Source organism: Antedon mediterranea, chromosome 6 (genome assembly GCF_964355755.1).
Source record: "Antedon mediterranea chromosome 6, ecAntMedi1.1, whole genome shotgun sequence".
Taxonomy (NCBI): Eukaryota; Metazoa; Echinodermata; class Crinoidea; order Comatulida; family Antedonidae; genus Antedon; species Antedon mediterranea.
This window is the reverse complement of record NC_092675.1, coordinates 22734929-22756186: the sequence shown is the minus strand read 5'-3', so window position 1 is coordinate 22756186 and position 21258 is coordinate 22734929. Positions and strand designations below refer to the sequence as shown.

Below are 21258 nucleotides of genomic sequence, written 5' to 3'. Positions count from 1 at the left end.
ATAACAAGATGTCTAGGGTAGGGCTAATGGAGAAGCTAAATGTTAAAATTGGATTTTAAAATGTTTGGAAGTCGTTCAGTGGTTGTTGTTCAATTGATATTAATGAGTTTTAATGAGTGTAGGGCCTAATCAATGACAAAATATGATCTTAACATGCAGCAGGTGGCATTCCAACTCTGTTTAATTACAAATATATATAATTAATTTGTTTACAAGTTACAAAACCAAAATATTGATTTAACTTGCACGGTGGTCTGAATTACAGCTACCAAAATATATTAAGAATATTGGATATGGCACATAGATTATTCTATCTAATTAAATTACGTCTGTAAACTAATCGTAACGCAAAACGTAAAACTAATCGTACTTATTTGATACAAATTTCAGTCGTCATTTAACAACATTATTTATAGGCATACACGCAACATATTTACATATATCATACATTTAAAATTACTGCAGTACGTAAATTACTGCAGTACGTAATACTATTACGGTTTAAAGACAACATGTATTATTTGTTTGCGTACAAATATTTATATTTTTGGTAAAAGCTGACTGCACGAAGGCACTACATTCGGTTCCATTTGTTAGAACATCATTTATATGAAATGCAGTTACAATTTTACAATCATAAATATTAGTAAAATAAAACATTAGGGCTAGAAAAGGGTGTTAAAAAGGTGAGAGACTTAAAAAGGTGAGAGACTGGATAAAGTCTTGGGACTGGAGAAGCTGTAGGACTGGAGAATGTTTTTAGACGGGTTGGTGCTGTGAAAAGAGGTTGGTGCTGTGAAAAGGTGTTGGGACTGGAGAAGCTGTTGGGTCTGGAGAAAGAAGAGGGGAGTGTTTTGGGAATATAACAAACTTGTATCTTTCTCAATCATGCTAAACAATTTATAACGATTACAAAGAAAATATGATCACAATATCATTGTTTACCAATTTCTAAACTCTGATTAACTTTGCCTTGATCAAATAAAAATGGTGCATTCCTAGGATTTAGAACATAATTCATATCAAACCTGCACTACATCAAATGTTTGTAAGGTATACACAATTTCCAAAATTACAATTATTTAAAGGAAGTATTGCAAACAGCACTCAAATTTAGATTAATAAATATAAATTCTCAAAACCTTTAATAATACTGTTAATGAATTCTAATTAAATTCATTCATTGGTAACATTATTTTTGCATTTTTCACATAAAATATATCAAATTCATGGAAGCACGAGGACCACCACCAAGATTATTACCAAGTTTTACATTCTCTCTGGGCATGCATGGCTATTCTTCCTAAAAATCATTTTTTTTTTAGATTTGAATTATTTATCCTTTGTCTATGAAAAGACCAATTTCTTGCTGACTAAGCAACCCTGGTTGAAAGAGATGACATTCAATATCAAACATCATACAAAACAGCATTTAATTATGTAGCATTTTTATATGTAAAAAAACTATTCTAGGACTGTCAACTAGCCCCTGGACCACACCTCATGAGACTACTAACACAACTACCCTCACTACAAGAAATACCTAACTAAGTCTAGCCTAAACTTAACCACAAGAGGGTAGTTGATAACCATGAGGAGTCTCAGAAGGTAGTTGACTATTAAAATAACAATTCTATGTCTTCTGCTGAGTAAGTTGTCGACGAATCCGATCTAAGAGTAAATGAAAGTTCTGTTTGTAAAGTTTGTCATTGCTGAGGTCAATCTGACTTGTCTGTGATAAAATCTTTTTCACTTGAGACGGACCAGTGTCGGGGGGCCATGCAATAAACCGCAGTAAAACCGGTATAATAGGTTTTTGTAATTGATCTGCAAGAACAAGATCTTTTGCGCAATTATCTGATTGGAGATACCGTGGAGTGACACAGCAGAGAACAATCTGAGCAGCTTTCATGTTGCGCTGAATGTGACTCTGAAGGGATTCAGAAGATGTTGCCAATGATATCAAGCTGCTTCTAGAACTGATACTGCTGCTTCCTCGTGTCATTGTTGGAGTGATGTCAGACCAGCATGGCATGCCATTGGCTTCTAAAATCCGCTTGATTTCTTGCACCTTATTCTGCATGTCCCATTGGTAGCTGATGAACACCTTTGGCTGTGGAGCATCAGTTGACCAGCCATCATCTGAGAAAATTATTCCATTTGAATTAATTAGCATAGTATCCCTTAGTATGTGGTAAAACTTGATTGCAAAAACATAATAGTATAGCTAATCAATACAATTACAGTAAGACCAAGAAATGCAGATAATAGAAGACTCTGTAGACAAAAAATTGTACTCCGAAAACCAGAAATTATTGTGCCACCTCAGCCCAAGTGTGTTACAGTATTGGGAAAGCTTACTGTATTTTTTGTCATCATATGTTGGGGGAAATGTACTGTTGAAGACCTTATAAGAGTTAAGTTCAAGTCAAGCAGTCAATTAATATCGCATCATTTCACATAAGAGAGCTTTCACTTTGCAATGACTACTGACCTAGAGAAACAAGTAATGTCAAATCAATTCATTGTGTGTATATCATATGTTTGATTAAATCTGTTTATATTGTATTCCAGTAACACAGCAATATCGATGATGCTGAACAGCAAATACCAAATAAATGCGACATGATTATGAATCAATATCAATATAAAAGTACAAATTCAACAAAATGATAGTAACAGGAGTCAATTATTCTACTATACTTACTGGTTGATACTGCTAAAATCTGAAGTGGTTTTATGCCTTCACTTATCCTATTCAAGTAACTCTGTGCTAATACAACACCAGGAACTTTCCTTAAAGGTTTGATATGGTGGTGAAGTATGTCCATACCATCGCAATACATCTTTGTCTCAAAGTCAATAGCTGAACATTCCCCTATGGATTTTAAGATAAGAAGGAAAGATACAGTTTGAGTTTTTGATTGTCCCTTTTTTTATTAGTTTAAAATTGCGTCTGCAGTAATATAACCTAAAAGTAACAGAAGTTTTTGTTTCCAGAGTCCAGTAGAGAATCTTTAAAGAATCTTTGAAAAAAAGGCCATATACATGACTGCAGTCGCCTGCGCAAATTTGAGGTAATGTTTACCGACTGACATAGTGAGCTGTAGAGTCGCGTTAGCACATGATTAATTTAAATAGCAATTTTCTTTCCAAAAAGTACATTAATAAAAAGTACTGTATAGTAGTATTAAAGTAGTAATTAAAACTAACTTCAAGTACTAGGGTTCAATACAAACTAACCTAATACAGCTTTTAAAGATGGCCGCATTCTACTCCATACATTCTTGAACATTACTGTAACTAATGTTTTGCCAAGCCAGTCAGCAAAGAGCACTTCATGGAAGACAAATGGAGACAAGACCGATGCTTCTGTGAGAAGAACAATAACGTTCTTTGCTTGAGCCAGCAGTCGGCCATTGATTTGAAGAAATTCCTCTTTAGACTGACCCAACTTATCGTGAGTTAAAACCTGAAAGAGTAACAAATGGTAAAATCAAACCTAAGTATTAAATGTTTAGTTTAAAACATTAAATTAAATCTGCAATAAGTAAGTGTTAATATTAAAGATGCATTGTTCCCAAAAATATGAGATTAAAAATCAAACTTTGAATAGGTTATTCTGCATTTTTAATAACGTTATTCACTTCCGTTGAAAAAAAAAATGATTTCACTTATAAAAAGTCAAAATAAACAGGTCAATTTGAAATAAAAATTCATTGTCTGGCACTGGCAGATTTTATAGTTACTTCAGTAAATAATGATTGAAATTTAAAAAAATCCATACAGAATGTGTTCTGTTTGTGAATTTGTATGCACAATGTAAATTTTCAGGAAATTCTTTTGTGAAGTGAAACTATAATTAAATACTATTAGTTTTAAGTTAGTTGATCCAATGAGTAAATTTTAAATCATGAGAATTTTGATTGACAAAATGTTAATCTGTAACATCAGTAATATGGTGGATGGGGATTGCACTATGTTTGGATTTTTTTGTGTTGTGAGGCGAGTCTATATTCTTCATGAGCTAAAACAATAGTAGGTCTTTACAATGTAATCAGTATTCTAACATTGAGGTTGAATGTTTCTTTGGAGTTCCAAGACACCTTTGATGTGCCTCACAATAGGGTCTATTATCTACAGTAAGTCACAGTACAGTCAGTGCATACACAAAAGATTATGGCCTACAATTGTTATTCTTAATCCACAGTACAACATAACAACCAGTTGGTGAATAATTGATGATGAGATGGCAATTATTAACTACAAAGTAATCAATGAAAAACCCAACCTGAAAATGATACAATGCTCTGTGTATTGTATACTTGTGTGTTTTATTGTACAACATACAATGAATGAAGTAGTACTAGTAAAGTGTTCAAAACACGAAAACATTACTTTGTATTGGTTGTTTAGGTTCCAGGACGATTCGGCCCTGAGACAATTCGTACTGTTAGTGTTAGTCCTCATTTGTGTATTGTTGCATAGATAAATGCAATGGACTGTACACAGTGTAAACCACTGTAATGATTGTTTATCAAAGAATTAGATAGTTGAACACCATAGCAATAGCATACACAAAATACAATCTGACCCATTTAGTCTTCAAAGTGGAAGGCAGTATACATATTGTCTAAAAAAAGTCATTCAAACTTAAACAAACAAGAGTTCATTGTCATGTCATTTATGGTGGTGAAATTTGAATTCATTCAATTTGTATAGACCACACTGTTATTAAAAAAAAAGATTTGTTTAATAAATTCCAACATGCCACTACCCGAAAATGTACAAGTATTTAATAAATACAGTTAGAACCTATCAACCGTTACCCCAGACACCACCTCAGCTATTATATAATAATAGGATCAGTTATTATTATGCGAGGGCGTGTGGCGCAGGGTGTTGGACTACTGATCGTGAGACCGAGGTTCGAATCCAACTCTTGCCGCATTGCTTGTATCCTTAGGCGAGATACTTTACTTACGTTTGCCTCTCTCCACCCAGGTGTATAAATGGGTACCCGGTTAGATCAAGACAGAACTTTGCGCTGATTACTCGATGCATTATGGAAGTATGTTTCCATACGTGTTTGATCCAAAAAAATGACTGAGGTAATAATGTTTCAGCGCATTGAGAGCTTGCTTATATGCGCTATATAAGAATGAACTATTATAATAATTATGGACTAGCAGCTGTTTTTAGTGTAATCACCCTCAACTTTTGTTTTTTTTATTAAAATAATTATTTTATGCGGACAAATACGGACGTCGTAATGTGTACTGTATTAATTACCTGTAGATTCTTGCGCTGTAGATCTTGTTTAAAATTTTGCGCAAGCCTCACATCAGCTGGATCATAAATGAGATAAACAATCTCAGCACGAGAGCGATGTGTGCGTAAACGTAAATGCCAGTTATCTTGCAAACGTTGTTCCTTCTCAAGCGTGAGAAAAATCTGCTGAAGTAGTTTTTTTCGTACGACACGACTGTCTATTGCAAGATGTTCAGATAAATCAGAATCTATCAATGACATCAATAAAAATCCATCAACTGCCTGTTCTGCGAAGCTTTGCTGAAAAAATTCCCGAATTCCTAGGTAGTATAACCAGCTCTGTACGTCATTTGCAGTCCATCGACATAGCTTCTTTTGTTTGTAATCTTCTGTAAAGTCCATTTCTGGGGTAATTGGGGTATTTGCTGCAAATACAGAAGCACAAGCTTCAAGATCTTCCATAAATTTACCAATCACAAGTGAAGATTTCTCGGCTAAACTCAAACTAGCATAAGACCCTGTTAAATTAATGCTATTAACCATCAGTTCAGTATACCCATTTGGAATGCTAATTGAATCTATTAACAGAACTGCGAATATTCTTGGCGGTTTATCTCCACGCCGTCTTTCTAAAAGGCATCTTGCTTCATATATCGATACAGGACATTGGAAATAACTTTCAGATAAGAAACAAACTGAGGCACGGCATCTCTCAGATGCCTCCATGCGCTGTGAAAACCATGCAGGACTATTTGTATTCTTTTCATCTTTGTCAAACCAAATGTCTTCACTTAAACTATTTTCTTTAAATTGTTTAACTGTATCTGCAACAAACTTCCGTTCCTCATAGCCACCATTGGGAGAGTATGAAATGAAGATACCCTTCTTTATTTTCTTTTGTGATATTTTCATAGTATTCTGTTTTGATTGTTTATTAACTTTGTTTTTAGAAAGATTCTTTGGTGCTGCAGTCGAGTCCTGATCTATTACAAATTTCAATTCCTTTTTTTCAACTGACTGGATTATTTTTTCTGAATTTGTATTGGTTTCACCTTTGCATATTGTTGTTAATTTGCCTTCCTTGTTGAACTCTTGAACACCTTCGCCTCGTTCATTCATCCCTTCTTGAGAAACTGCTTGTACTTCCTGGTTTGCTGGGCTTGAGCCTGTTGTTGGTGGTGTATGTTCAGCAGCAGCAGCAGTATCTGTGTTTTTACCTGTCAGTGTCACGTTCAGGTCTTCTTTTGGTCGGCCAGCAACAGCAGTTATAGTCTTAGGATGTCCTTGTGTTTCTGCACATTCTGATGTAGCATACCCGTTTTTCCCAGTTGCTTGCACATTATCTACCATTGTGAAGAACACATTTCAAATTGGTTCAGAGCAATTACTACTACTGCTGCTTTGACAACAACATGTCGGCGTTCCGTAAGCATGGAGACAACATAGAGCTGAGCGAACTAGAGAGCTAGGCTCCCATAACCATTCTATGAAATGAGCACACTCCCTAAAACTATGATGAATTATACACACTCTATTTAATTTCCTATAGAAAAAAAAATGTTGTTTATTGTATAATAAAAATGTACACGTATATATTGATAAATTTATGAAATCGTTGACATTTAAGTCTCAAAACGAGAAAATAGTGACAGTAGCTAGCTAGTAGCTAGGTAGTCACGTTTATGGGGGTACCTTGGGATTTATGAAAGCATTTTGATTGGTTGTGAGTGTGTTTACTGATCCAGTGAAGATGATCGGTCGGTCGTACCACCGTGATACGCCTCTTTTCTACTGGAAAAAAACAGGTTATTTGTAGCAAAATAAATAGCAACAAAAGAACAATAATGTCTGCTTTTGCTCCACCAAAATCCAAGAAAGCTAGGGGTACAGGAGCTTCTAGCAATGGAAACCAGAAAGATTATTTTAAAGGTGGGCCTACTAACATCTAGGCCTAGCTAGGCTAGGTAGGCCTAACTAATGTCGCGTCGGGAACAACTAAACATAAAAACTAGCAACGCATAGGCTAGGCCTGGCCTAACTAGCTGCCTAGCATAGTCGAATAGCCTAGGCTAGTAGTACTAGTAGCTAAGTAGTAGGCCCTGAAATTATCTAGGCCTAGGCTAGGGCCTAGCCTAGCTAGCTGTTACTATGTTAGGCATATATCCTAGTTAAGATATCGGTCGCGATCAAATCAACTTTTTCGGTCTTTTATACTAGCGGTCGCGTTTGAAATCGGTCGCATTTTATTGCAGTCGTGATACTTTGTATGGAGCGGGATACATGTGAGCGATATATACTTTTCTATGTTTTTATAGATTTTATTGATATTTTTTAGGAACTAGCCTAGATTATTTAATTTATGTGGATATTTTTTATTTGGTTAGTAAATATTTATTATCAATAATATTACATTTTTTATTTTACAGGTATCGGAGAAGGATCTGTGTCTTTCATAATGGTGTTTGTTTTTTATTCTAATGTTTTCAAACAAAACTAATATGATGAAACACGTATCTAGCGGCGCTCCATACAAAATACCGGATGTTGATTTTAACGCGACCGATTTGAAGGCCGACCAATTTCATCTGACACCATAGATGTAAGGGGTCCATAATGCGCGCCGCTAGCAGACATCTATCTAATCTTGGTTGAGGAATAATGATCGGCTACTCACTATTTGCAACAATAGTCTATAGGCTAGGCTATATTATTGTACCTATTTTAAAACTCCTTTTAACTTTATCTTTTTATATGTTCTTATTTCATTATATATATATATATTTGTATAGGCATTGGTAATATCCAGTATAAACCAGATGCAGGTGCTGACGAAGTAATGGTGTTTAAACATTACAATGCAACTGAGGTAGGCCTATAATAAGGTTTATCGAAAATAGGGTGCGCAACACATGATGGGAAGGGTTTGGGAGCAAACGTATGTCACAACGCAAAATGATTTGTTTTGTTTGTACACATTGTCGTGACTCAAACCCTTCCCATCATGCATTGTGCAATGACATTCCTCGTGAAATCAAACTATTTGTGATAGGCCTTATAATAATAGGTAAAATGTTTCCTCTCCTGCTAAAACTTTCTCTCAGATAAATAATTAATAAATAACCAGATGTATTGTCCCTTGAAACACAAAAAATCAAGGTCAAAATGTTCTAAATTTAAATCAAAGTAATATTAAAGTTATTCACTTCAAGATGAAAATTCAAGCCAAAAACAACAAGTTTACGTAATTAATAGGTAAATTTATTCGATTACATATCTTCTGGAAATCCGTATCGAGCGAAAGTAAACATAGATTTTAAACCACGAGTATGCATTATGCATGATGCTAATTAGGATTGTTTACAACTCGTCACGGTTGAGAAGGTGTTTTCACATAGATCGCAAGGAAGTCTTATGATTTTGCATACAGGGTAACCAAACAAGCGTGTTGCACTATGAGATATGTTTTGATCGAAAACTTTGACTGGAAGTCAAAGTTATTTTTTTAACAAAAAAACGTCTATATTTCAGTTAAATCATTTTTTTTTTCGACTAATTTTTTGTGAAAATTAATAACTATTATAATACTTCAAAATGACCCACTTTTTTTCTAAATCTTTTTTTTTTTATTTTTTTAGAATTAATCAATAGGACAATACACCTTTAATTCAAGGTTTCTTTCCCTTTTTACACATTCAATTATCGTTACCAGCGGGCTGGTCCACAATTAATGATAATCAATTTTATCAAAATAGTGAGGTAGAAATTAAGATATAAAACGTTTTAATCTCTAGGTAATAAATGGTAGAACAATGGCAGAGTGGTTACGGTTTTCAGTTTGTTTCTGGCATACATTTAGAGGAGTGGGTGCAGATCCTTTTGGATTCCCAACAATCAAAAGACCATGGGATGATGGTAAGTCTGTTTTTGTTTTATTTATGATTTTTTTTCTTTTTTTATATTTATTTATACTTTGGTATTGATATTTATTTTATTCCATTTCATGCATGTATGTATGACAAATAAAGATAAGTAATATTGTAAAAACTGAGAATAAATGTAACATGAACAACCACAAGACAAGCAAAAACACTTTTACATATATTCCTTGTAGTAACAGTAGTTTTATTTAATTTCAGGTTCAGATAGCATGGAAAATGCGAAACGACGATTGAGAGCAGCCTTTGAATTCTTCAGCAAACTAGGGATCAAGTACTGGACATTCCATGGATGCTAGTCAAGTCGCCCCATCGCAAAGTCGCCCCATACAAAGTCGCCCCTTACACAGTCGCCCCATCGCAAAGTCGCCCCAAAACAAAGTCGCCCCGACATAGTCGCCCTATCGCAAAGTCGCCCCATCGCAAAGTCGCCCCAACGCAAAGTCGCTCCATCGCAAAGTCGCCCCATCACAAAGTCGCCCTATCGCAAAGTCGCCCCAAAACGTTAAAAAATAGTTTACAAGTGCGTAAAATGTTGCAATGATACACAAAATAACACAGAACGTGTAGGCATAAAAGGGGAAGCCCCGCCATGTAGTCTCAGGTGGTCACACGATCGGCACGCACCCCCATATCAGAGAGGAAGCCCCGACTAATCACTCCGCGGTCGCACTCCGCGGTCGCACTAACGTGCTAGCTTACCATGAGAGGGAAACCCCCGTAATTACTCCGCCGTTGCCTTTGTCGCACTCTACAACGCACCATCTGAAGATGGGGAAACCCCGCCGGAGTTTTACGATGATATCAGTCGCGTTCGAAATCGGTCGCGATAAAATGATGTTATACGATCTAGATTATTTTTACTTTGGTCGATGAATATTTATTATTATTATTAGGCCTATATTAATAATTGATTTTTTATTTTATTTTACAGGTCAGTATTATGAGAAAGATGTGTGGCTTAAAAAATGACAATTTGTAAACATAGTTTAAGATATAGTATTATCCAGCATAATGTCATTTAACAGTACATACGTACTTATTTAAATGTGAAATATTTTATAGGAAACGTAGGCTACGTCTGTGTCTTTTATTTTATATGCAACAAATTACGTAAAACAATTTATTTATAAACATTCAGTTTACTATTAAGTATTATATACATAGTATTACAGTGAACATTGATTGTAAGACTCCTGGAAAGGCAATCCCATCATTATATCCATTATAAAATTGCATCATATCACCACTATGTCGTAAATGATAACGTGCGTGTGTGTATTTGTCGTACGTCCGTGTACGTATTATTCCGTGCCTCTTCACTGTCTTGTTTAATTTAAAATTAAATTAAATAAACACCCGATATGAGAGGATATTTATTAGGCATTATAATTAGAATGTTCTATAACCAAAAGGATTGAAAAGAATTTCTTCAGTAAAATGATCATTGTGCTGTTGAATAAAAGGCGACTCGCCATCTGAAACATTCTCTGAATCCAATCGGAGCTGCGCCTTCTGGTATCTGTTTCCTCACAGCTGCTACGTCTTTCTGCTGACCGTCGGGGATTCCCCTTTTTAAAAAACACGCACACGATACTGTACGATGGTTTTTCCATGGTCAAAATGTCGCGTTTTAATTTTACTAATACCTGCATGTAAAACAATCACATCGGCGATGAAATCCCCTTTTTTTTTCTTCATTTTGAAAAGTCATTATAAAATTAAGACACATAACTTGTCAATAAATGCAAAATGATCAATAAGTAGCCTATAACACTTATTGTCTTACAACACTGTTATTGTTTTAACTACTGTAAATCTATACGAAGGCCTACTACACATTTATACATTTATTATATTATCCTAAAAAATTAGCTGGTATCCACGCGTAGGTTGAAGAAAGATTCGTAATTGTGGCTCTGGTAACTAATTTTAAAATCATATTAAATTAACATTTTCGAAACTATAAATCAGGGATAATCTTTTTAGGGACTATTTTTTTAAATGATTTTTAAAAAGCACATCACTCCATTAAAACCTGTAAAATAAAAATTTAAACACAAATTATGTATATAATAGGATAAACATTATAATGTATACGACATTTAGCGCGACCAAAGTAACAACGCAATCGATATCAAACGCACCCAATATGATTAAAACCGATAAAAACTCCGGCGGGGTTTCCCCATCTTCAGATGGTGCGTTGTAGAGCGCGACAACGGCAACGGCGGAGTAATTACGGGGGTTTCCCTCTCATGGTGAGCTAGCACGTTAGTGCGACCGCGGAGTGATTAGTCGGGGGCTTCCTCTCTGATGGGGGTGCGTGCCGAACGTGTGACCTGAGACTACATGGCGGGGCTTCTCCTATGCCTACACGTTCTGTGTTATTTTGTGTATCATTGCAACATTTTACGCACTTGTAAACTATTTTTTAACGTTTTGGGGCGACTTTGCAATGGGGCGACTTTGCGTTGGGGCGACTTTGCGATGGGGCGACTTTGCGATGGGGCGACTTTGTAATGGGGCGACTTTGCGATGGGGCGACTGTGCCGGGGCGACTTTGTTTTGGGGCGACTTTGCGATGGGGCGACTGTGTAAGGGGCGACTTTGTATGGGGCGACTTTGCGATGGGGCGACTTGACTGGATCCCCATTCCATGACAGGTAACAAACTGGATTTGAACTCGTCACAATTTACATGTTCTGCACGACACACACATTTTTTAAATGCTCAACCTAAACATATGATTATGATGCTTGGCTACCACTCCAAGGGTACTGGGTTCGAGTTCTATCACATGTCATGATTTTTTCTAAGAACAAACTTCACTCTCAAAGACTTGTAATAAGACTTTGTTTATGTAGAACATCATGTGTATTTGTTTGTCTTTTGAACCTCTGAGAGTCCCTAATGATCAGCAATTGCTAGATGGATCACCCTCATTAAATATGGTGAAAAAAAAATAAAAAACATGGACTGAAACATTCTCTTAAAATCTTAATTTACTGTAGTAATGTTTTGTTTACCATCAAGAATGATATTGTTTTGTTCATACATAAAATCCAGGTATAAAGAAAGTTGATTATTTTTAGAGATGTTGCACCTGAAGGCGAGACCCTTGAAGAAACCAATCGTAATCTTGATGAGATAACAGATCTTGCCTTAGAATTAATGGAACAGACTGGAGTCAAGTTGTTATGGAACACATGCAATTTATTTGCAAATCCAAGGTAAATCTTGCTAAAATATGTTAAACTTTGTGTTGTGCCAGACTAGAAACAAAACAATTGATGTTTGTAATGGACCGTTGATGGAAGTTGATGTGTACATTGATTTTTTTTTTAAATTTCATTAGCATCCAACAGGGAACAACTTGCCATTTACATGAAAGATAACCTACTTTATATAATTTTAGCATGCTTATGTTATCCAAGGCTTAAGGTTTAAGAAGTGAAGTTGAAAAAGTTACAACTCGGGCTTGACAATAAAAATTGAATGTGAATCTATCTACCCATCTATTATTGAAGTAAACTGGAAAAACTATAATAGGTGTTACAGTCAACTCTCTCAATACCGGACTCTCTGAAAACCGGAAACTCTTCTAAAACCAGACTTTTCTTGAGGTCTAAAATGTCCCAAATTACATTCCGAGACCAGACTTTCCAGATATCCAGACATATTAAGCCAGCCCAAAGGTGTCTGGTATTGGAAGAGTTGACTGTATTAATATAACATTACAACCACCTGATACTGCACACCAATCAATCTGCATATGTTTAGGTTGCCACTGGCTAACACTGCCTTTTTAGTACTTGTTTATAATTGTCATGGTTTTTTTATACAATTTTAGGTATATGAATGGTGCTATGACGAACCCTGATGCGCATGTGGTTGCTTATGCTGCTGCTCAGATCAAGAAGGGCCTAGAAATAGGCAAGAAGATGAATGCAGAAAACTTTGGTACAATAATGATCAAATTAAACACATACCTCTGCTAATTGTCCGAAATTGATTTCTAAATTGGAAGTACACTACTCATGAATGAATAGGCAGCATCAGCACACATCAATTTCCTTTTTCACATAATATATTAAAAGAAAATGAAATAATTGTGTTTTTCTAAAAATAATACTGTATATGAAATAAAAAACATGTTTTTTTTCTGTAGTTTTTTGGGGTGGACGAGAAGGTTACTTTACTATCTTAAACACGGATATTCGTTCTGAGCTTCAAAACATGGCTAATATACTAAAGATGGTTGTAGGTAGGTGAAAAACTGCAGTACATTTTAGAGGCTTTCTTGATTGATTTCTTGACAGATCAGTATTTTTAACATAAATGAATAAAAAATAAATCAATTGTTGATTTATTTTGAATTGCATCTTTCAGTGTCCACATGCATTGCATCGCTCAGTGTCCACATGCATTGCATCTTTCAGTGTTCACATGCATTGCATCACTCAGTGTCCACATGCATTGCATCGCTCAGTGTCCACATGCATTGCATCGCTCAGTGTCAACATGCATTGCATCTCTCAGTGTCCACATGCATTGTATCTCTCAGTGTCCACATGCATTGCATCTTTCAGTGTCCACATGCATTGCATCACTCAGTGTCCACATGCATTGCATCGCTCAGTGTCCACATGCATTGCATCGCTCAGTGTCCACATGCATTGCATCGCTCAGTGTCAACATGCATTGCATCTTTCAATATCCACATACATTGCATCGCTCAGTGTCCACATGCATTGCATCGCTCAGTGTTCACATGCATTGCATCTTTCAATATCCACATACATTGCATCACTCAGTGTCCACATGCATTGCATCGCTCAGTGTCAACATGCATTGCATCGCTCAGTGTCCACATACATTGCATCGCTCAGTGTCCACATGCATTGCATCTTTCAGTGTCCACATGCATTGAATCTTTCAGTGTCCACATGCATTGCATCGCTCAGTGTCAACATGCATTGCATCTTTCAGTGTTCACATGCATTGCATCTTTCAGTGTTCACATGCATTCCATCTTTCAGTGTCCACATGCATTGCATCTTTCAGTGTCCACATGCATTGCATCTTTCAGTGTCCACATGCATTGCATCGCTCAGTGTTCACATGCATTGCATCTTTCAGTGTTCACATGCATTGCATCTTTCAGTGTCCACATGCATTGCATCTTTCAGTGTCCACATGCATTGCATCGCTCAGTGTCAACATGCATTGCATCTTTCAGTGTTCACATGCATTGCATCACTCAGTGTCCACATGCATTGCATCGCTCAGTGTCCACATGCATTGCATCGCTCAGTGTCCACATGCATTGCATCGCTCAGTGTCCACATGCATTGCATCGCTCAGTGTCCACATGCATTGCATCGCTCAGTGTCCACATGCATTGCATCGCTCAGTGTCCACATGCATTGCATCACTCAGTGTCCACATGCATTGCATCACTCAGTGTCCACATGCATTGCATCGCTCAGTGTCCACATGCATTGCATCTTTCAGTGTTCACATGCATTGCATCTTTCAGTGTTCACATGCATTGCATCTTTCAGTGTTCACATGCATTGCATCTTTCAGTGTCCACATGCATTGCATCACTCAGTGTCCACATGCATTGCATCACTCAGTGTCCACATGCATTGCATCACTCAGTGTCCACATGCATTGCATCGCTCAGTGTCCACATGCATTGCATCACTCAGTGTCCACATGCATTGCATCGCTCAGTGTCCACATGCATTGCATCGCTCAGTGTCCACATGCATTGCATCTTTAAGTGTCCACATACATTGCATCACTCAGTGTTCACATGCATTGCATCACTCAGTGTCCACATGCATTGCATCACTCAGTGTCCACATGCATTGCATCGCTCAGTGTCCACATGCATTGCATCGCTCAGTGTCCACATGCATTGCATCGCTCAGTGTCCACATGCATTGCATCGCTCAGTGTCCACATGCATTGCATCTTTAAGTGTCCACATACATTGCATCACTCAGTGTTCACATGCATTGCATCGCTCAGTGTCCACATGCATTGCATCGCTCAGTGTCCACATGCATTGCATCTTTCCGTGTCCACATGCATTGCATCTTTAAGTGTCCACATACATTGCATCAGTGTCCACATGCATTGCATCGCTCACTGTCCACATGCATTGCATCGCTCAGTGTCCACATGCATTGCATCGCTCAGTGTCCACATGCATTGCATCTTTCCGTGTCCACATGCATTGCATCTTTAAGTGTCCACATACATTGCATCAGTGTCCACATGCATTGCATCTTTCAGTGTCCACATGCATTGCATCGCTCAGTGTTCACATGCATTGCATCACTCAGTGTCCACATACATTGCATCTTTCAGTGTCCACATGCATTGCATCTTTCAGTGTCCACATGCATTGCATCGCTCAGTGTCCACATGCATTGCATCACTCAGTGTCCACATGCATTGCATCGCTCAGTGTCCACATGCATTGCATCGCTCAGTGTCCACATGCATTGCATCTTTCAGTGTTCACATGCATTGCATCTTTCAGTGTCCACATGCATTGCATCGCTCAGTGTCCACATGCATTGCATCGCTCAGTGTCCACATGCATTGCATCGCTCAGTGTCCACATGCATTGCATCTTTCAGTGTTCACATGCATTGCATCTTTCAGTGTCCACATGCATTGCATCGCTCAGTGTCCACATGCATTGCATCGCTCAGTGTCAACATGCATTGCATCTCTCAGTGTCCACATGCATTGCATCTTTCAATATCCACATACATTGCATCGCTCAGTGTTCACATGCATTGCATCTTTCAGTGTTCACATGCATTGCATCACTCAGTGTCCACATACATTGCATCTTTCAGTGTCCACATGCATTGCATCTTTCAGTGTCCACATGCATTGCATCGCTCAGTGTCCACATGCATTGCATCACTCAGTGTTCACATGCATTGCATCGCTCAGTGTCCACATACATTGCATCACTCAGTGTTCACATGCATTGCATCACTCAGTGTCCACATGCATTGCATCACTCAGTGTCCACATGCATTGCATCGCTCAGTGTCCACATGCATTGCATCACTCAGTGTCCACATGCATTGCATCTTTCAGTGTCCACATGCATTGCATCACTCAGTGTCCACATGCATTGCATCGCTCAGTGTCAACATGCATTGCATCACTCAGTGTCCACATGCATTGCATCGCTCAGTGTCCACATGCATTGCATCTTTCAATATCCACATGCATTGCATCTTAAGTGGTCCATTATTCACCTTCACTGCTGTGGACAACAGGACCCTGATTTTTTTAAAATTATGTTAACCACACAAACAACAACAAAAAAACAAATAATTAATTTCATTTGTTATTAGAATACAAGGAGAAGATTGGTTTTAAAGGCCAGCTGCTGATAGAGCCTAAACCAAAAGAACCAGCAAGACATCAATATGACTATGGTTGGTTTTATTATCATTACATTTTTGTTTTCTATTTATGCAGTATTCTCTTTAATGCTTGGTTCTCACTAAAGATGCAACACAAGGAGTTGACAAATCACAAATGATGGATTATGCTAACTGTCGCTTGTCATTGGTCAACACGCTTGTGTTGCGTTTACGTCCTTGCCATACATCCTAGTGGGAACCAAGCTTGTGCTAAATGCATTAGAGCTATATTTGGGGATAGTGTGATGCTTTTTATGCACCTTTTGCATGCAATTTTTGCTTCTAGTTAACACAGAGCTGCAATTTTAAACTTTATGAACAAATACTATACCTATATTTTGAGTACACAGGTGCAATTTTAGGGAACTCAACATTTTTCAAAGTCTCTGTTGCAACATGATCCTGCACCCTAGCTTATACACAATTTAATACTTCTGAGACTTACTGTAGATGCGCCACTGATTGGATATTTTCTAACCCTATAATTAATTAGTACTAATTCTGAAATTACAAACTATTAACAATTTACCTTCACATATTTTCATAAAAAGGTATTGCCAATTATATGTTTGCAAATGATGATGATACTATTCCACTTAAATTTTATATCTGAATGTTACAAATAAAAACCATCTAAACAATTATTTCCTGTGATATACTGTTTGCTATGTTTCCAGACTTTTATTTTTAAATGAATTTTGTTAGATTTTATCTTGTACACGTGACCCTACAGTACCATAACAACGCATATTATTTTTATATTCAAATTGTCTATCTATATCATAGATGCCATGACTGTAATAGCATTTTTACGTACATATGGTTTGCAAGAGCATTTTAAGATAAATGTTGAACCAAACCACACCACACTAGCTGGACATCCTTATGAGCATGATGTAGTAATGGCCTCAGTGTAAGTATAGCATACCATTTACTGTAGTAATCCGTGCAGATCAACTGTGTGAAAGTAAATTATTGTGATATACCCAGTAAATACGGTAGAGCCTCTATTCATAAAGATACCCACTGTATCCCAATAATAGTTGATTAGGGGTGTCCCCTGAATTGTAGTGTCACTTAATAAATTGATGTTTCCCCTGACTGTAGGTGTGTCTCCTAAATAGTAGTGTCCCGTCCCCTGAATAGATGTGTCCCCTGAATAGTGTTGTCCTTTAAATAGATGTGTTCCCTGAATTATAGGGGTGTATAATGGATGTACCCTGATAAGGTTGTAAACTGATTTGGATGTCAATCACCCTGATTAGGTACTTGAATAGTGGTGTCCCCTGAATAAGGTAAATAATATCTGGTGCTGTAGATAAAGACAGTTTCTTTTTTCAATGACTTATATTATGTTATGTGTATTATTAAATAGATGTGATATGCTTGGATCCATTGATTCCAACACTGGATCACCTGATCTTGGCTGGGATACAGATCAGTTTCCAATGGATGTCAAGAACTGTACCATGGTGATGAAGGTATGAAGTATAAAAATCGAGCTTAATTTGTTCCAAAACTAAGTTTAATTACCAAATAAACTTAATCTAAGAACTTTCTATGCCTAATTGGCTTTTAAACAAATGGATCTGTAGCCCTACTTGTTTTTTACACTATTCAATATGCACGATATATATTATTTTAAAGAATTATATTACATTACTCTTTGTTTTTCAGACGGTATTAGAGCAAGGTGGTCTTGCCACTGGTGGATTAAACTTTGATGCTAAAGTTCGTCGCGAATCAACTCACCTTAATGATATGTTTATTGCACACATTGGGGCAATGGATTCTTTTGCCCGAGGGTTGCGAAGTGCCGTCAAAATTAAAGAGGAAGGTGTTCTAGCAAACATGGTTCAGGTGCGTATGCATTATAGTTACTGTATGTGTTCTATGCACAATTTTCATGCTCATTCATAAGCTCTGTCTGCAGTATCAAACTTTATGTGACAAACAAAGTGTGACGTGCCAAAATATGGTAGTGAAATACATGTCCATATATGGGCACATCACATTTTTTTGTCACATGAAGTTTGATAGTGTGAACAGAGCTTAACTCAATGCTGAAAACTCTGGCAATCTCCTCCCAATCAATAGTTGCTCTTTTATTTAATTATCTTATTTTTATTGATGATCTTTTATTTAATGTTTATTTATTTTATTTTTTCAAATATTATTAATATATTTATATATATTTATTTGAATCCAACTGATATTATTAATAATTAAAATTCTTGATATTATTCAACAGCAACGGTATGCTTCTTTTGAGTCTGGATTAGGAGCCAAAATTGCTAAAGGTGTTTCTTCATTAGAAGAATGTGAGGTAATTATGCCCAATGATTTTATACAATAACATGTTTAGTGGAGTTGTGTCTTGATGGTTATGATGCTTGGCTACCAATCCAAGGGTCCTGGGTTCAAGTCCTGTTATGTGTCAGGATTTTTTCTAATGACAATTACACCTCCACTCCCTAAGACTTGTAATAAGACTTTGTTTATGTAGAGCATGTTGTGTATATGTTTGCCTTGTGAACAGGATAGTAAATGAATTCGCTTATGTTTATCCTTGGCATTTTGCCTAAATTTATAAAAACAAAAAAACTAAATGTTAATGTCGCTTTAAAACAGTTGAAATGTGTCTAATCCATTTAAAATCCATACAGAAAAGATGATTAAATATGTACATTGGTACGTTGTAAGTTGGTTTTAAATCTCCAATACTAGAACACATTATACTGTATTTTGGATGAGGTAATAATAATAATATATTTATTTCTTCTAAAATACATACAATCACAAATTATTAAATAAAAATGACACACAGGAGGAGGCTATAAAACTGAGGACCAAGTTCCTATTACTATTAGGTTTGACTGCTCTTTCACATGACATATAAATTAGCTTAAACCTAAGTAATTGTTTGGTGGGGAAGGGTGTTGTTTTGTGGTAGGGGATTTGGGGAAGCAACCAGCCATGAATTACTGTATCTATTCCCATGCTTCGTCATATCTCAGTGAAGTGGGAACAATAAATAAACTAAATAGTCAAGTAGCTGTTTTACAAAAGAACAATTATTTAAGTACATGTACATATGGCAAAGGCAATTATCTATTAAAAATGCTCTATTTCTCTAAAATTTTAATAATATTGATACTTCTATTTTTTTAAATAACGATTTGTACTTGCTTTTCTGCTGTCGTGTATATTTAGAAAGGTTTATTTTTGTCTGCACACAGGACTATGTCAAACAGAATGGAGAACCGGAGCTCGTTTCAGGACATCAAGAAAAGTATGAGTCTGTACTTAACCACTATGTTTAGATTGTTGCGATTGTGAATGTAAGAATCAAACATCTGAAAGGAAAAGTCTTCATTACATTACCAGGGTTCTTGAGACAGAACGTCCGTAATTTCTGCAAAAATTTGGTCCAATCACAGATGTACAGAAATTGAGATAAATGCTACAAAATATGCAAAATTATGATTTAATTTTTAAAAATTAATGTATTTAATACAATAATATATTTTTGTATTTCTTGATTGGAATAAATAAAAAGAAAACATGAATGTTTTGCATTGTTTTTAATACATTTGAACCCCTATTGGGGTTCTGTTAGTTAGATAGATCTGTTAATATAGATAATGATGTTGTACCACACATTCGAATTGCAAACATCTCGGTATCATAATAGACAAAAATTTATCATGGAAAAATCAAATGGAATACATTCGTGGTAAAGCTCTAAATGGACTGGGTATGCCCAGACGATGTAGATATTATTTTCCACAAAACATATATTTAAAAATATTGCAAACTCTATTGTAAAACCTCACTTGAGCTACTGTAACATTACTTGTGGGAAATAGTAGTCGAATTCTCTAATGAAAAGAGTTCAGACTATCTAAAACAGAACAGCTCGAATCGTGTGTGGTCTAACATGGGACACACCTAGTAATGCTCAGGCATTAAGACAAATGAATTGGTCACCTTTATCTGATAGATACAAATGTTGTATGGCTATTTATAAGGTATGGTAATGCTCCACCTTTCCTAAATAATATGTTTACATACAATGATATAAATTATTCTAATTTAAGGCACAGTGATACACATCTATTCATCCCGAAGCCAAAACCGATTTTAAAAAACGAAGTCAGTCTTATCGTGGAGCAATCATATGGAATAGTCTCAATGTCGATACAGTCTCGTGAATAAATAAAGTTTATATATATATATATATATATAAACACAATAGGCAAAGAACATTAATTCTAAATATATATATATATATTTATATAAACACAACAGGCAAAGAACATTAATTCTAAACCGCCCGGTGATATACTGAAATTTAATTAATTAATTTTAAACGATAAAGATGAGGAAATCTTTGAGAATGAGAAAAAGTCGCCCCAACCGAGACTCGAACTCTCTAATGGTTAGGACATCTGCATATCAAGAAGGCGGTCCGAGTTCGAGTCTCGGTTGGGGCGACTTTTTCTCATTCTCACAGATTTCCTCATCTTTATCGTTTCAAATTATATATATTTATATAAATCCAAAGGCAAATTACTGAAAAA

The 21258-nt window shown here is 36.2% G+C and overlaps 2 protein-coding genes across 2 annotated transcripts; one reads left to right on the top strand and one right to left on the bottom strand.

Annotated features, from left to right (window-relative positions):
• Position 1: 1 nt before the first annotated feature.
• LOC140051631 (uncharacterized) lies at positions 2-6189 on the bottom strand. The gene is made up of 4 exons (XM_072096903.1): positions 5293-6189; positions 3244-3472; positions 2708-2878; positions 2-2142 (listed from the first exon to the last, which is right to left on the bottom strand). Exons 1-4 carry the CDS (start codon positions 6181-6183, stop codon positions 1634-1636), a joined length of 1800 nt encoding a protein of 599 aa, XP_071953004.1. The 5' UTR covers positions 6184-6189; the 3' UTR covers positions 2-1633.
• Positions 6190-7008: 819 nt separating this feature from the next.
• LOC140051674 (xylose isomerase-like) lies at positions 7009-20234 on the top strand. The gene is given in 13 exon segments (XM_072096962.1): positions 7009-7200; positions 8061-8137; positions 9063-9183; positions 9408-9504; positions 12284-12439; positions 13060-13169; positions 13378-13473; positions 16604-16687; positions 17462-17588; positions 18051-18156; positions 18353-18535; positions 18927-19001; positions 19915-20234. Coding segments are annotated over 13 exon segments (1401 nt in total). The 5' UTR covers positions 7009-7115; the 3' UTR covers positions 19999-20234.
• The last annotated feature ends 1024 nt before the right edge of the window (positions 20235-21258 follow it).